Here is a 14693-nt window from a genome sequence, read left to right on the forward strand (position 1 = left end):
ATAAAAAAAAGTGGAGTTGAAAGAGACCATCTAGTCCTGCCTCACAGTGTGTAAAACATGAAGTAGGTAGGTGACAGACGGTAACTTATTTGAAATAATATGACTAATTTGTGGCAAAGCTAGGAGTCTTCTGACTTGCAGTTTAGAGCCCTTTTTGGTTTTCCATGATGCCTTGCCAGCTTTCTATGGAATAAAGACCATGTGGGATAAATGACACAATAAAGAACAAAACGAAAGCAATGACCAGCTGTACAACATACAATTACATAAAAAGAGGAAATGAGTTGAAATTTTAATGAGATTAAAATTAGAACTCCCTGGTTATCAAGCTTGTCAGATGTTGAAATGTGTACTTGGAGAAGTCTAAGGAATCTCCTTCCCTTGGGTGTATTAAAATATAGAATAAACAATCATTTGTCTCAGATGGTTTAGGTACAGTCTTGCCAAGAATGAGAGGGTGGGCTCCATAACCTCTCAAGGACTCATTCAGGACTGTATTTATAATAATTCAAAAAACACAAACTAACGATGAAATCAAGCCTGTTATAAGAGGGCCACTCTGAAAAAAAACAGAGAGGAATTTCCTTGGCCATTTCTCACTAAATCCCATAACTATTCAGGATTGTAGGAAATGTACCATATTTGGAGTATTTGTGTTTTTTTGGTAAGAAAGGTTATGCTGCACTGAAATGAATCCTAAGGGACTTTCCAAATGCTTTGATAGAAATAAGATTTTTGTGGTGAGGATTGTTATTATAGTTCATTAGCCATTGTTTCAGATTGGATCTTGTAGCATGTGGCAAAATGCAATAGGTTTTGACAAGTAACATTGCAGATCTGTAACCAGGAGGTTTCTCTGCTACCATGTCTCCTAAAGAAGGAAGGCATGTAAACTAAAGGCCACTTTCTTATAGAGTATCTGGATGTAGGACCTGTGCTAAATCCAAAGGAATTGATGCCATGGTGCAAAGAAATGCCATGCACAATAGCTGGAATAGAGTAACAGAGCATTTGTGCAGAGATTCCTGATATTCCTTCTGCTCAATTTAACAGCACATACAGACATCTGGCTCTCAATAAGCTTAAAGTAATCTATGGGGAACAGAAAACAGTGGTATTGTTTTTAATATGTGACACATGAGATAAAAGATATATAACCAGTCTGAGATTAAAACTGCCACATATTAGCAAATTCAGCACAATTACTGCTATTTTCTAAGATATTATGAAAACAGATACATTCACCAGTCTTAGCACAGAAAGCCCTAAGTAAAATAGCCAATTTAACATCTTGGAAGTAATTTCAGGTAAAATCTGGTCTCAGTGAACAAAAAAGTACCATAACTGTATAAAAATATGTTTAGAGTATTTATAGCATTTATAAAAGAGCATGAATTCTTTATGACGCTTGTAGAAGTAAAAGGCATAAATAATTCAAGAAAGCAGAATGTTAATTTATTTCCAAATATTTTTTCTCCAATTATTTTTCTTTATGGCTAAATGAGTTGAATCAAGTTCAAAAAGAAACCAGATTTTTTTTAATTGAGAGGAAAAATGCAAAAACAATAGAGTATTTGTTTCTTAAGGAACATAATAAGTAAATCTAATTATAGCTGAGGATACATATTACTGAAATGCATCTATGTTTTCTGTCCTTTCATTTCCAACTTTTTGTTTAGTCTGAAAAGAGAACAAGCCTCTACCCTTTAGATCTCAGCTTCCTTAGATGTTATCCCTACTTAGCTTTGTGGTTATATTGCTTAGGAAGGGGTATATCGTGTCTGTTTCTCATCCTACAAATTACAGTTGTTAAATTTAATTATCAAAATCAGCACTGCTGTAGGGTTACACTTGTTGAGATGCTAGACAAAGTTCTCTGAGGTTCAAAGAAAAGGTACAATAGGAATCTCAATCATTTAAAAACCCAATTCTCTTGTTATGGCACCTAGAATATGGTAAAATATCCTCTGAATTTATACCAGGGGAAATTTTTTTAATGAACTACTGTTATAATCGTAGGGAAAGCTATTTTATCCACTGTCTACTCCTCTTATCACCGCCACAGTCTACAAAGTTAATATGAAGGCGATTGGCTGTTGGGGTTGAATATTCATTAGGCTCCAATGAGACATGAGATTGTCAAGATTATTACTATGAATATAGGAATATAATATATAGAAATAATACTAAAAAAAAGAAATAATACTAATGTGGAGCACAGAAGCTATGCATCTATATTTCAAATGCTAAATATATATACACTAGCCATCGGACTTTTATAACAGAGGAAAGATCCCACTTTTCAGACTAAAAGGGTGGTATGGAAATGCTTTGGCAAATGATAAAAAAAAATAATGATGTTTATTTTTATGGCTCCTGGAAAATATCAACTCTCTATTGTCTCTCTGGTATACTTTTGATGCTAACCCATGTAGAAACAGAAGGAGCCAATCCCAGATTTTCACTGCTGACTGAAACCCAGAAAATACTCATGTCAACCCTATGCTTGTTTGATAATTATTGAAGGAGATTTTGTATCACATTCTTAGATTAACTGATTGAATCATTCTCTAAGGATATTTCAGACTAGCAGCATTCCAATTCTTCATAAAACATAAAAATGACCCAATTAGATTTAAGGGAAGTAGTAGATTCCCTTAGGTTGGGTATTTTAGACCTATTTTTTTTTAAAGATTTTATTTATTTATTCATGAGAGACACAAAGAGAGAGGCAGAGACATAGGCAAAGGGAGAAGCTCCCCACAGGAAGCCTGATTCAGGATTCGATCCCAGGACCCTGGGGGATCATGACCTAAGCCAACAGCAGACATTCAACCACTGAGCCACCCAGGTGTCCCTAGACCCATCTGTTATCTCAGACACAGAGCACCAAAGCTAGAGACTAGATGTGGACCCATGCAACTACAGAAGCAATAGAACAGAGGGAGCACAGAGAGCCCTTCAGTAGCTTACTAATGCCAACTGAGCCACTTTAGGACAATTAGACATCTAAGTTAGCCATGTTGCAACAAAGTGGTTTTTCTTGTGTTTTTTAAATTAAAAAATTATGACTTATAAGTTACTTGTGATCATTACATTTACTTTTAGCAAACTTGTAAGGAGGAGTCAACCCACATGGTCTGGATGTAAAAAAAAATATATCTATATCTATATCTATATCTATCTATCTATATATATATATTGAATAGGAGTGGAAGTGAAGTGGGACTTAGGATTGTACACTTGAAACTAATATAACACTGTATGTTAATTATACTGGAATTAAAATAGAAAAAAACCCAGTTACTCTTTGAGGGTCCATGGAAAAACAATTCCATTATTCCATGACAAAGGAATATAATGCAAATAAGATACCAAAAAAAAAAAAAAAGCCTAAAACACCTCTTAATGCTAAGGTAAACTAAAATATGGAATGAAAAAAACACATTCTATGAATGCAGGTAAATTAGGATTGAACTTTGTTCGAGAGGACTTTTGCTGTGATAGAATTAGACATTTCCTTTTGTAACTTATGGCTGTATCATGGGTAGAAAAAAACTTGAATTTTCTCTAAATTTGTGCTTAACTTTTGCTTCTCAATAGTCTTTAATTAAAGACGTAGCATTGACTATAAAATATGCTTATTATAAATATAACCTAAGAGTAATAAAATCAAAGCTTTTAGATTAAGAATAGATTAAGAGAGCTACTTGAACAGTGAGAAGATTATATCTTCCAAATTGCAAAGCTACTCTCCATGGTCATGTTCTTTAGAGTATTCTATGAAACCAATGCCTAGCATGCTGGATGTATGCTTAATTTCTTAGAACTTTAATAAAGGAAAATCACATAAAGTCAAATGTAAGGCAGAAAGGTAGAATTTGATTAGAATTAATACTGTAATATCATCTCTATTGCTCATGGTTCTTTATTGTCAACAACTTCCCTTAACTTCCTCAATGATCTCAGGAATTAAACACATTTTTATCAGAACAAAAATAATTATTAAAATATTTCACCATATATTCTGAGGTCAATGTCCCTTTGTTTCTCCCCAGCAGCATTCACTGCCACACAGGTATATCTCCCAGTATCACTGATTTGAGCACTGGTCAGTGCTAGGATGCGGCCTCCAGATAGAACCTTTCAATGATAAGAAAGACAAATAGCCAACATGCCCTTTAAAGAAACATATGTAAACAGTCTTTTTTCCCTGTTTTCTGAGGTTAATCAATTGACATTTGCCTTCAGAAAGATTTCCACTTGGGCATTTTATTTATTTTTCCACTTATGTATTTTAAAGTGGGAAAGCATCATATAATCTATTTCTCATTTTCTCCTTGAAAGAAGAGTGTAAAAAGCCAGAACAAACTTGGTAATAACCACTGAAAACAAGTCCTTATATACAAAATCAAGTGAAGGTCCAATCTCATCCCATCCTTACTGCAGAGAGAAGGAAAGCCACCAGAGGAGAAAGATGAGAAGTGGGAATAAGAGGAGCTAATCTTCCTTCTAATTTTCTTGGGTAGGATAAATAAGAAGTTATAATTAATAGCGAAGTAGTAGCCAAATAAATTAATCAGTCACGTTCATGGCTCTTTTATTCCACTGTTCTAGTTGTCCTTCTAAAATAATGACATTAACACTGGATATTCTATGGTCCCAAATTCTGCAAGCACTGGATTTCTGAGAAAAGCTAAAGAAGTAGAATTGTGGGAGAACTAAGAAATCTGCTAGACAAAATAAAAGTACACTTTAAAAGAGATCTATGTGCTTCTATAATTTTGAGTCAGTGTGAAGCACTTAAACTGCTTTTTCAGATTCAAATTTCATTTCTACAAGATTGCTTTTCTCATTTTTCTTACTTTATAATTTGATGTTTTTGTAAAATTAAATATACTGTATATGGTTCTCTAACTCAGTAATGTTTCCAAACATTTAAATATAAATTTTATGAGGAAATTCCTGTTTTTGTTGTTGATGAACATTTATTTGTACAAGTTATCTTTTGTGGTGCTGGTAGGGAATGAGGATAGAGAGGTAAGTAGAAAGTGAAGCAAATGGTCAAAATATAGTACCTACATATGGAATAGAAGAATCCTTAGATATACTGGGCTTTTAAAGAATTGTTTAGAAATCCCAGTTTTGTGGCTATGGTATTTATGGATGTGTATGTGTATGTTTTTGGATAACCTTTGTTAATTCTTATTCTCCAAATCCTGTGGTAGAGTGTCCTTAAGAAATGAGAGAGTACCTGTATCCCATTAGCGAAACTAGAGACAGGGCTTCCATCTTTCAACCAGGTCAGACTTGGAGCAGGGATTCCTCTAGCTTCACATTCTAATCTCACCAGGTTATTAACCACCACTGCCACCATGCTATTGCTGCCAGAAATCGATGGGGGCACTGAAAAGAAATAAAAAATAAATAAAAGTAAGATATATTGGGCAGCCCAGGTGGCTCAGGAGTTTAGCACCGCCTTCAGCCCAGGGCGTGAAGTCCCACATCAGGCTCCCTGCATGGAGCCTGCTTCTCCCTCTGCCTGTGTCTCAGCCTCTCTCTCTCTCTCTCTCTCTCAGTCTCTCATGAATAAATAAATAAAATATTTTTTAAAAAAGTAAGATATATTAACATCACAGAATATTTCACCTCAAATAATGACAGTTGTGTTTTCACATGTGGGTTTTTCATGGTTTTGTTTTGGTGAGTTTGGTGAGTTCTTTCATATCATTTATTCTAATCTACTGTCTAATTATCAGTATCTCCATTTTATAAGTGAGGAGAAGGAGGTTTTGGTACTTTGTTTAGGAAATCCAGTTTTTAATCCCAAAGTATATTTTTATTTCTTGATTTCCAGGAGTGTGTATGCTTGTGTGTATGTGTCTTCCTCCACTGTATCCATGACTACTAAGTTGTCTTAAAAGCATTATTAGAGACAATAACTTAAGATCTTTCTTTGACCAAAACCTATGATTTTGATAGACAATATTTACAAACAGGGTTATTGTCATTAGCTGATAAGACCGTTGGTGACTATTTCAACAGTTCATCTAAAGCAAACTCACGTTCAACAGCACATGAAACTAGACCATTTTAATAGGAATCAGGAAATAAAAGCAGTCATCAGTTTTATAGCACTGCACCTTTAAATAAAGATGACAAAACACACTATGTAAAATATTCACACTGAAATTTTATAGAAGTACTTAATCATTTTGAATGCATTTTTATCCCAGGAAGAGTCTAGGGGAGTGGCACTAACCATGAACCTGAAGACTGTAAAATAACTCTGTAGCTCCAGCTGAGTTAATGGCCATACATTTATATATGCCAGCATCAGTGATCTGGGCACTTTCAATATCAACAATCTGTCCTCTGTTCAAGAAAGTCACACCGGTGGAAGCTGAGAGTGGACGGTTATCTTTGTACCATTTAATAGCTGCAAGGGGAAAAAGAAACAAGTCTATTTAAATTTTTTCTTTTAAAGCTCAATACCAAAAATAAATAAATAAATAAATAAAGCTCAATACCACTAAATTGGAGCTTAACTAAAATACTAATAATTGCTTTGTTCTTATGCTTATCATTCAAGTTTAATCAGTTTAAATATGTCTTTAGAATTGGTTTTTGAGGAGGTAACCCTAAGAAAAATATGACTAGTCATGCCAATATAAAAGTATTGAAAATTAAATTATAAAGCAAATATTCTGTTATCTCTAATGTATCAATATTGTTTGATAGCAAACTTTTAACCAATTCTATACTTTTTTGTTGTATATATTTCTCTCATCTATAAAAATTTTTTAAAATTTATCTATGCTTTCAATCAAAACCAGAGTATATACACTATTAGACTAAAAATTATATTCTTATTGATTCATATTAATAACTTACCAGTGATGAGAATCAACAAAAAGAATAATACTCTCATTAAATGACTGACTTATAAACATAATCGATTTGAACTAGAGAAAAAAACATAGTTTTCAACATAAATGTATAAAAAACTACCATTGTGGGTTTTGTGGCCACAGTGAGGACAATAAGACAACTAGTTATTCACATATTTTTACCTTGTGTAAACAATGGGTAAATTATTTCATGCAGTTAGAAACATTGAAAATTCAAAATATCATCCTAATTATATCCTCCTTATCAATGCTTTACCCTTGTAATGTGTTCTATAATCTTTCATTTATTAGTAATTACTATATTGTTCTCATAAACAGATTTAGCTTTTCCCAGATATCTTAAAATGTCAGTAAGTTAGAGTCCACACGTGAACCTACCAGGCAAGGGATTTCCAGCTGCTTTACACTCCAACTGAATGGGATTGTTCACCACCACAGTCTCATTCAGCATCTTCCCTGCATCCTCCAAACTAGGTGGTTCTATAAGAAGCCCAAACATATTGATTCACATAAATAGGATATTTATTTATTTATTTATTTATTTATTTATTTATTTTAATTTTTTAGAATTTATTTATGATATTCACAGAGAGAGAGAGAGAGAGAGAGAGAGAGAGAGGCAGAGACACAGGCAGAGAGAGAAGCAGGCTCCATGCACCGGGAGCCCAACGTGGGATTTGATCCCGGGTCTCCAGGATCGCGCCCTGGGCCAAAGGCAGGCGCTAAACTGCTGCGCCACCCAGGGATCCCTAAATAGGATATTTAAATGGAAACTATTTGCTCAGTAGAAATTATCATTCCTTTCTTTCTTTCACATATTTACACTGATATACTTGTAATAAAAGTATATTATTAAGTAGAATTAAAGAACGAAAAAAAAAGATCTTAATAGGTTTTCAGTATCATTCATTCTTCTGTACTCAAACAGGAAAATCCTCAGAATTATAGATTAGCGGGGTAGTAAAGAAAGTTAAAGGGCTATTTTTTTTTTTTACTTCAAGTAATCTGATTGGTTTGATGACGAATTGCCTTTAACAAGACGCTATCCCGTTTGACCTCTTCCAGTAAAAGGGAAATCAGTATTTCTCAAAATATCTGACTTTATCTTTGGGTAGTACTATCTTAAGCCATTTCAGAAAAATTAGAATCTTTTTTTTTTTTTTGGTTTATTAGCTTTTCTTTTGATACAAAAGTCATAATTAAATTGTTAGTAAAATAAAATAGAAAACTACATTTTAATTTTAAATATCACAGATAATGCTACTCTATTATTTAATGTGCATATAATAAAGTAGGAATTTGGAAAGTTTGAGAAGCATAGTGTAAAAGGAATAGCAACATAGAATAGCAATGCTTTATGTTTCCAAACTATCTCAAGGAGTGTAGGAAGGATGTCAGGATGAAAAATTCACCAGTAAACTAGAGGCCTTATCTTATTATGAGAAGATGCTGTAGATGTAGGTTAGTATCTGAAGTTTATAGAAAAACTACATATTAAAGATTTGCTAAATTTAGCTCATTGAATGCATTAGAGCCCTTCAACCCCACCCTATATACCATAAAGCAATTAATCTATTCATTAATCTAGTAAAAACAGGAAGAGGAAGGGAGAAAGGAGAACAAGAAAAATGATTAGAACTAAATAAGAAGAAATAAAATCAAATATGTAAATCAAGAGCATAAATGTGAATGAGCTCATTATTTTACTCAATAGACAAAGAGTTAACAAATTTTGGGTTAATATTATTTTCTTTTGTATTTTATTTACTTATTTATTAAAGATTTTATTTATTTATTCATTCATTCATTCATTTATTTATTTATTTATTTATTTATTTATTTATTTATTTATTTATTATTTATTTATTTATGAGTGAAACAGAGAGAGAGAGTATGGGCAGTGCAGAGGGAGAGGTAGAAGCAGACTCCTGGAGGAGCAAGAAGCCAGATGCAGGGTACAATCCTGGGACCCTGGGATCATGACCTGAGCCTAAGGCAGACACTTAACCAACTGAGCCACACAGTCATCCCCTTTATTTTCGGAGATTTGTTTATTTGAGAGATGGGGAAGGGCAGAGGGAGAGGAAGAGAGAATCCCAAGCAGACTCCTCAATAAGCACAGAGCTCAATGCAGAGCTCCATCCCATGACCCTGAGACCATGACCTGAACTGAAATCAAGAGTCAGCCAACATTTTTCTTTAATAAAAAAGTTCAAGTCGATAAAGACCATAAATAAAAAACTCGCAAAAATACTGAGAATAAAGAGCTGGGAAAAGATATGCCAGGACAACACAGTGACATCAATTTCTGAAAAGCTGGCATACTAAGCAAAAATCACTAAACACAACAAAGCAACATGCTTTCTATTGCTTAAAAGGTCATGATTCATGAAGAATCCATTATAATGACAATGCTTTATGCATTGAATAACAAAGCAAGAATTGTTAAAGAGCATGAATATTTTGGAAAATCTAAAAGTAATATTTATTAGTGCATCTTTCTCAGGAATTGACTATAGTGAAACAAAAATTAAGTTTTATTTTTATTTATTTATTTATTTTTTTGTTATTTGGAAGAGATTTATTTATTATTATTTTTTTAATAATAATTTTTTTTTTATTGGTGTTCAGTTTGCCAACATATAGAATAACACCCAGTGCTCATCCCGTCAAGTGTCCCCCTCAGTGCCCGTCACCCATTCACCTCCACCCCCCACCCTCCTCCCCTTCCACCACCCCTAGTTCGTTTCCCAGAGTTAGGAGTCTTCATGTTTTGTCTCCCTTTCTGATATTTCCTACCCATTTCTTCTGCCTTCCCTTCTATTCCGTTTCACTATTATTTATATTTCCCAAATGAATGAGACCATATAATGTTTGTCCTTCTCTGATTGATTTACTTCACTCAGCATAATACCCTCCAGTTCCATCCACGTCGAAGCAAATGGTGGGTATTTGTCATTTCTAATGGCTGAGTTATATTCCGTTTTAAAGAATTTGAAAAATAAAATTACCCATTCAGATTGTGTGTGTATATGTGCATGTGTGTGTGTATATATATGTGTATATATATATATATACACATATATATACACATAGTTAACAAGGAATATACATTGTTTTCAAATGCCAACAGAAATATTTTCAAAACTGACTACATATTAGGCCACAAAATCTCAATAAAGCATTTGTAACCATAATTTAATAAAACTCTAACAAAAATGAGTATAAATCAAAAACAAAAATGTAAAGCTCTTTACAGGGGGATAACCTCATTAAAGAGGAAATCAAGACAAAAGTATATGATCAGAAAAAAATAAAACAGAATGAGATTGATTAAAATGAAAACAGTGTGTCACCTAGCTGTATAGTATAGTATTCAAGGGAAATCCTAGAGCCCTAATTAACATATCAAAAACTAAGAAACAATGAAAATAAATGTTCTAAACATTCAATTCAGAATCCAGAAAAAAAACCAATAAAATAAACCAAAAGTAGTCAGGGATAAGGAAATAATAAAATAAACAGAAGACAATACCAAAGAAAACAAGCAAAAACAACTACGAAAGACAATGAAACTCAAAGCTGGTTTTCAACAAGTTTAAAATAAAATATGTCCTCAAGGGTAAATATCTGTATTTCTGGAGATTGTTCCTGAAGACAAAGCCTAAAACCCAATCAATCTTCCCTTAAGTATCTGTCTCCATTTAATTCAATGAGTTAACTCTTCCAGCTTGAAATGCCTAGAATGTTTCTATTTTCTGCACTGAATTCAGATGAAGGACATGATATTTAGGGACAAAAGACCTTTAAATATGGCTATCTGACTTTTCCAACTGAAAAGGAAAAATAATTAATCCATGGCACATTCCTTCAAAACGGTTTTTTAAATACTCACTTGAAGCCTTCTGAAGTGATCACTGAAGGCTTTGACAGACTATGTAGCTGCTGCAATAAAACATTATGGTAAGAAATGCAACAGCTATGGAGTGGGTTGGCTATTTTTCACTCCCCTTAAGTACTTAAAGAAAACAAGATTAGATGTCAGCAAGAATGGCAGAGTAAGGACTCCAAAAAATCCACTCCTCCATAAAAGAAACAAGAACACTGGAAAATTTGTCAAAATCAACTTTTTCAGAACTCTGGAAATTAACCAAAGACTTACAACAATCCAACAAGTGTTTATTCAAGAAAAACAGCTAAATCTCATTAAGAACAGTAAGTTTCATGGCATTTTATCTCCCTCTATTCCCAGCACTCTTTCCCCAGATCAGCAGTAACCTTGAAAACAAATAGCCTAGCAACCACAGAGGAAAAAGGAACCTAGCAGATACTGAAAGAGGCAGAATAGGTTAGGAGCTACCTAAGAGCACCATTCCTAGAAAACTGCCACTGTTTGACCTGTCTGGTCCTTCCCTGGAAATCCCCACTCAAAGGATTTGTCTTTATTTAATCAGATGCAGAGTTTTCTAGTGCAAACAACCTTTTCCCCTGGGGCAGGTTAAAATCTGTAAAAACAGACTTTACAGAAATTGTTCAGAAAACTCACCATATTAGTTTCGTCTTGCTTTCACAACAAATTGCCTCAAACTTGACAGTTTCAACAATACAAATTTATTATCTTATAGTTTTATGGATAAGAAGTCCAACAGTCTCACTGGGCTAAAATAAATGTCTCAGAAGGGCTCAGTTCCTTTCTGTAGGCTGCAGAGGAGAATCTATTTCCTCATCTTTTCCAATTTATGGAGGTCACTTATATTCCTTGGTTTGTGGCCTCCCTTCATCCATCTTTAAAACCAGCAATGGGAACGTGTGAAGGATTCATAAAACTTTCTCACATCCTATCACTCTGAAGTCCTGCCTCTTTCGTCCACTTTTAATGTCCTTCTGATTACAGCAGACCTACCTGGATAATCCTGGGTAAGCTCCCTATTTTGAGGTCAGTTGATTAACAACCTTAATTCCATCTGTATTCTTAATTCCTATGAGGTATGTGACCTAACATGGTCACAGGTTCTAGGAGTAAGATGTGACTATCTTGGGGAGTACCAGTATTCCACCCACATGTTAAGTAAATAAACAGAAGACAAAAACAAACAAACCAACAAACACCCAGCAACAGCAGTGACAACTACAACAATAATAATTATGGAAAGAAGAGAAAATGGTTTCCAGAACTGCCACATTATATTATCACTTTTTTAATTTTAATTTTTTAATTCTAGTATAGTTAATGCACAGTTATATTAGTTTCAGGTGTACAATATAGTGCTTCAAAAATTGGGATCCCTGGGTGGCGCAGCGGTTTGGCGCCTGTCTTTGGCCCAGGGCGCGATCCTGGAGACCCGGGATCGAATCCCACATCGGGCTCCTGGTGTATGGAGCCTGCTTCTCCCTCTGCCTGTGTCTCTGCCTCTCTCTCTCTCTCTCTCTGTGACTATCATAAGTAAATAAAAAAAATTAAAAAAAATTATATACATCACTCAGTGATCATCATAGTAGGTGTACTCTTAATCCCCTTCACTTATATAATCCATTCCCCCAACCACAAAAGGAACACTCATGCACTGTTGTCACAAGTAACCTCCCTTCTGATGGCAACCACCAATTTATTCTCCATAGCTAAGAGTCTGTTTTTTGGCTCGTCTCTTTTTCTTTGTTCTTTTGTTTTGTTTCTTATATTCCACATGAGTGAAATCATATGATATTTGTCTTTCTCTGACTGACTTATTTCACTTAGCATTATACTCTCTAGATGCAGCCATGTTGTTGCAAATGGCAAAATTTCATTCTTATGGTTAAGTAATATTACATTATATCTATCTATCTATCTATCTATCTATCAACAATCTTATCTATCTTACAATATCACATTTTCTTTATCTGTTCATCTATTGATGAACATTTGGGTTGCTTCCATAATTTCACTATTGTAAGTATTGCTACAATTAATATAGGAGTACATGTATCTTTTTGAACTAGTGTTTTTGTATTTTTTGGGTAAATACCCAATAGTGGAATTACTGGATCATAAGGTAATTATATTTTTAATTTTTTGAGGAACCTCTATACTTTTGCTCACAGTGGTTGCACCAGTTTGCATTCCCACCAACAGCACATGAGTGTTCCTTTTTTCCTAAATCTTGGCTAACTGTTGGTATTTCTTGTGTTTTTGACTTTAGCCATTCTGACATGTGTAAGGTGATATCTCATTGTAGTTTTGATGCATTCCTTTGATGATTTGTGATGTTGTGTCATTTTATAGCACATTACTTTTAAAATCTCTACTTTTCAAAAAGTTATGAGACATGCAAAGAAATAAGAAAGAATGGTCCATGCCTGGAAAAAGAAGCAGTCAAGAGAATATATCCATAAGGAAGCTCAGATATTGAACTTATTAGACAAAGACTTTAAGTCAGCTTTTTAAAGGGATGCCTGGGTGGCTCAGTTGGTTAAATATCCAACTCTAGATTTCAGCTCATGTCATGATCTCAGGGTCATGAGACTGAGCCCTGTGTCAGGCTCTGTGCTGGGTAGTGGAGCTTGCTTAAGATTCACTCTCTCTCTCTCTCTCTCTCTCTCTCTCTCTCTCTCTCTTTCATTCTTCCCCAATCCCCTGCTCCACTTCCCTTTTCTTTCCCTCTTAAAAAAAAACTTAAAATTAAAAAAATAAAATAAATCAGCTATTTTATTACATCCCAAGAGTTAAAAGAAACATGTTTAAAGATCTAAAGGAAAGTAGGAGAATGATGTTTCACTAAATAGAGAGTATTCATCAAGAACCAGAAATTGTAGAAAGAACCAAACAGAAAGTCCGAAATTTAAAAGTGCAATATTTGAGTTGGAAGAAGAAAGAATCAGTAATTTAAAGATAGGTTAATTGAAATTATCCAAGTTTAGGAGTAGAAAGAAAAAAGAACAAACAAAAATTAAGAGAACAGAGACTCTGAGGCTTGTGGGACACCATCAAGCATTATGCATAATGAAAGTCCCAAAGGAGAGGCAAGAGAGAAAAGAATATTTGAAGATATATGGTTGAAAACGTCCCAAACTTTGGAAAAAACATTAATGCACACATTTAAGAAGTTCAACAAAGTCCAACTTGGGTAAACTCAAAGAAACTCACACCAAAATACATCATAAAAAAGAGAATCTTAAAAGCAGCAATATAGAGAAGTGATGTACAGGAAACCTCAATAAGTTTAATAGTTGATTTTTCATCAAAAAACATGGAGGCCACAGGGCATTAGGAGACTTATTAAGAGTCCTGAAAGAAAAAACTATCAACAAAGAATTCTATCTTTAGCAAAACTATCCTTTTGAAGGAGAAATTAAAACCTTCATTGAAAATCAAAAAACAGAAAATTCATTGCTAGTCTCCAGCCTTACAAGAAATACTAAATGTCCTTCAGGCTGCAAAGAAATAGTAATTCTAATACACATGAAGAAATAAAGAGCACTAGAAGTGACTAATAGTAAAGACAGTAAAACTGTAAAACTGTATATTTAAAGCATAACTTTTTTCCCCTTCTGATTTAAAAGGCAGCAGCATAAATCAATAACTACAAGTCAATATTGATAGGATCATGATGAATAATGGTATAAAATAAATTTTTAAAATATAGTAACATAAACAAGAGAAATAAAATGGTACACAAGAAAATAGCAATTCAATATAAAAAGGCAGTAATGGAGAAACATAAAAACCAAAATGACACAATACATATAAAAAGCACATAGCATGGTAGACCATAAACTCTATCATGTCAGTAATTACATTAAATG

General features: G+C 33.8%; 1 protein-coding gene across 4 annotated transcripts in view; it reads right to left on the reverse strand.

Moving 5' to 3' along the window:
* HMCN1 (hemicentin 1) overlaps nucleotides 1-14693 on the reverse strand; it is a 454683-nt gene that overhangs the window by 146831 nt on the left and 293159 nt on the right. For all 4 annotated transcript variants that reach the window (XM_055319154.1, XM_055319153.1, XM_055319155.1 and 1 more), the window contains exons 37-40: nucleotides 7290-7391; nucleotides 6263-6439; nucleotides 5255-5406; nucleotides 4020-4143 (exon numbers count right to left, since the gene is read on the reverse strand). In XM_055319154.1, coding sequence (XP_055175129.1) covers nucleotides 4020-4143; nucleotides 5255-5406; nucleotides 6263-6439; nucleotides 7290-7391 — 555 coding nt within the window. The remainder of the gene's footprint in view (nucleotides 1-4019; nucleotides 4144-5254; nucleotides 5407-6262; nucleotides 6440-7289; nucleotides 7392-14693) is intronic.

This window comes from Nyctereutes procyonoides, unplaced genomic scaffold, assembly GCF_905146905.1.
Source record: "Nyctereutes procyonoides isolate TBG_1078 unplaced genomic scaffold, NYPRO_anot_genome, whole genome shotgun sequence".
NCBI lineage: Eukaryota > Metazoa > Chordata > Mammalia > Carnivora > Canidae > Nyctereutes > Nyctereutes procyonoides.